This window comes from Bombus vosnesenskii, unplaced genomic scaffold (genome assembly GCF_011952255.1).
Source record: "Bombus vosnesenskii isolate JDL3184/JDL3185 unplaced genomic scaffold, Bvos_JDL3184-5_v1.1 scf7180000015070, whole genome shotgun sequence".
Lineage (NCBI taxonomy): Eukaryota > Metazoa > Arthropoda > Insecta > Hymenoptera > Apidae > Bombus > Bombus vosnesenskii.
This window is the reverse complement of record NW_022883806.1, coordinates 20,392-21,958: the sequence shown is the minus strand read 5'-3', so window position 1 is coordinate 21,958 and position 1,567 is coordinate 20,392. Positions and strand designations below refer to the sequence as shown.

The following is a 1,567-nucleotide window of genomic DNA, read 5'->3' as shown; positions in this document are numbered from 1 at the left end:
ATACCTACGGTCCTTCCGTCGAATATTTGGAAGAAGACGTACGTGGCAACGGTCTCGAACACCTAACGAACGCGTGCGTAGTGTGGATATCGAAGGGGAAGAAAAGAAAAGAATCTGTCCAAAGATCCATTAGGTCTTGAACAGCGAAGTACGAAGGGTCCAGTGTAACAGCGAAGCAAACATAGTGGAAAAACATGGAGCGTTGATTGTAGACTGTTGGTTATTAAATAAACTATATTGCTGAATATCTAGAGCATTTCTTGAGCACTTGCATATTAAACCACCTCATATTTATTGTAATTTATCCGACATTTGGCTTCACTATATTGGTTCCTTCTCTTCGTGTACTTTTAGTGATGTTTTTCATAGTTGTGGTAGTACAAGTGCTACAACATTGATTCGTTTGTCTCTCCAAGCCAGTAGTAATATGTCTGCGTCTGTAGGCAACGATATCATTTTCCGCAATTTTTCGATTTTTGATATTATTCGGAATAAATTTTCCATTAGTTTGAATAGGTCCAGTTATGTGACATTTCGTGCTTAATAATGCATCAGCCAAGGGAATACAAATAAAATAATGGTCGGTATAAATATGGTATCCTGCAGCTTCAGGGTTTGATTGTGATAAGTTTTGGCACAACTGTAAAACTATTCTTGTACTTATTGGGAGATTAGGTCTGACTAATTTCTCAGTCGTGAAAATGCCATAACATGGCAAAATGGTTTGTATGTAACCAATATTGGTATCCGCAATGAACATAAATTTAGTTTTTGTGCTTTTGTGCTTCATTTGTTATATCATTTACACGAAGCATCCAAAATATTTGTAAAAGTCGGTCTTTTCTAACGGACAAAACACAAGATTCATTGCAAACAAAATTAATCGAATCTATATCAAAACTCTTAGAAGTCCTTTTACATGCAAATGAATATGCAACAAAATATTAAAGTTAGAATTATTATAAGGAAATAATATAGAAATAATATAAGGAAATATATATAATATTATAAGGAAATTTTATTGTATTATGTATGATCCATTTTGTTCTAACTGTAGAATAAAAAATAGAATAAGAAGATATGTAGAAATAACTGTAGAACAAAGTAGATCAGACATAATAGAAACTTTTTGGATAACCTAATACAACCTAATCTGTATTCTGTTGATGATATAGTCATCAGCCGTTTTGTAACTATATAAGTGTACGTTTCGTTCTGAATAAAGCGTATCTTAAACCTTTCTTTGCATCTTGAAAGATAAAAGGTAAAAAAAGCGATATATCATGCTTTAAAAAAAGGCAACAGTGTTAAAGGCATTGCATATGACTTATATCATGTCAATAAATGTTTAGGAAAAATACAGTATAAAAGAAGATTTGATTGTACGGGAGTGCCTTTCATCCCTGTCGTTGATATAGCAAAACGTAGGAGAAGTTGTGAAGTTGCTAAGTAAGCTTTATGATTTTGTTTAGGTAGCATTAATGCGAAAAATTCGTACCGATAATTAATAATTTTGGGTTTCAATGAACATGATGCTTTAGGGAGAAGCTTTGTAAAATTGTAAATC

The 1,567-nt window shown here is 32.7% G+C and overlaps 1 protein-coding gene across 1 annotated transcript; it reads right to left on the bottom strand.

Annotated features, from left to right (window-relative positions):
- Positions 1-301: 301 nt before the first annotated feature.
- Positions 302-790, bottom strand: LOC117240913. Its single transcript, XM_033506940.1, has one exon. It carries the CDS (start codon positions 788-790, stop codon positions 302-304), a length of 489 nt encoding a protein of 162 aa, XP_033362831.1.
- Positions 791-1,567: the final 777 nt, after the last annotated feature.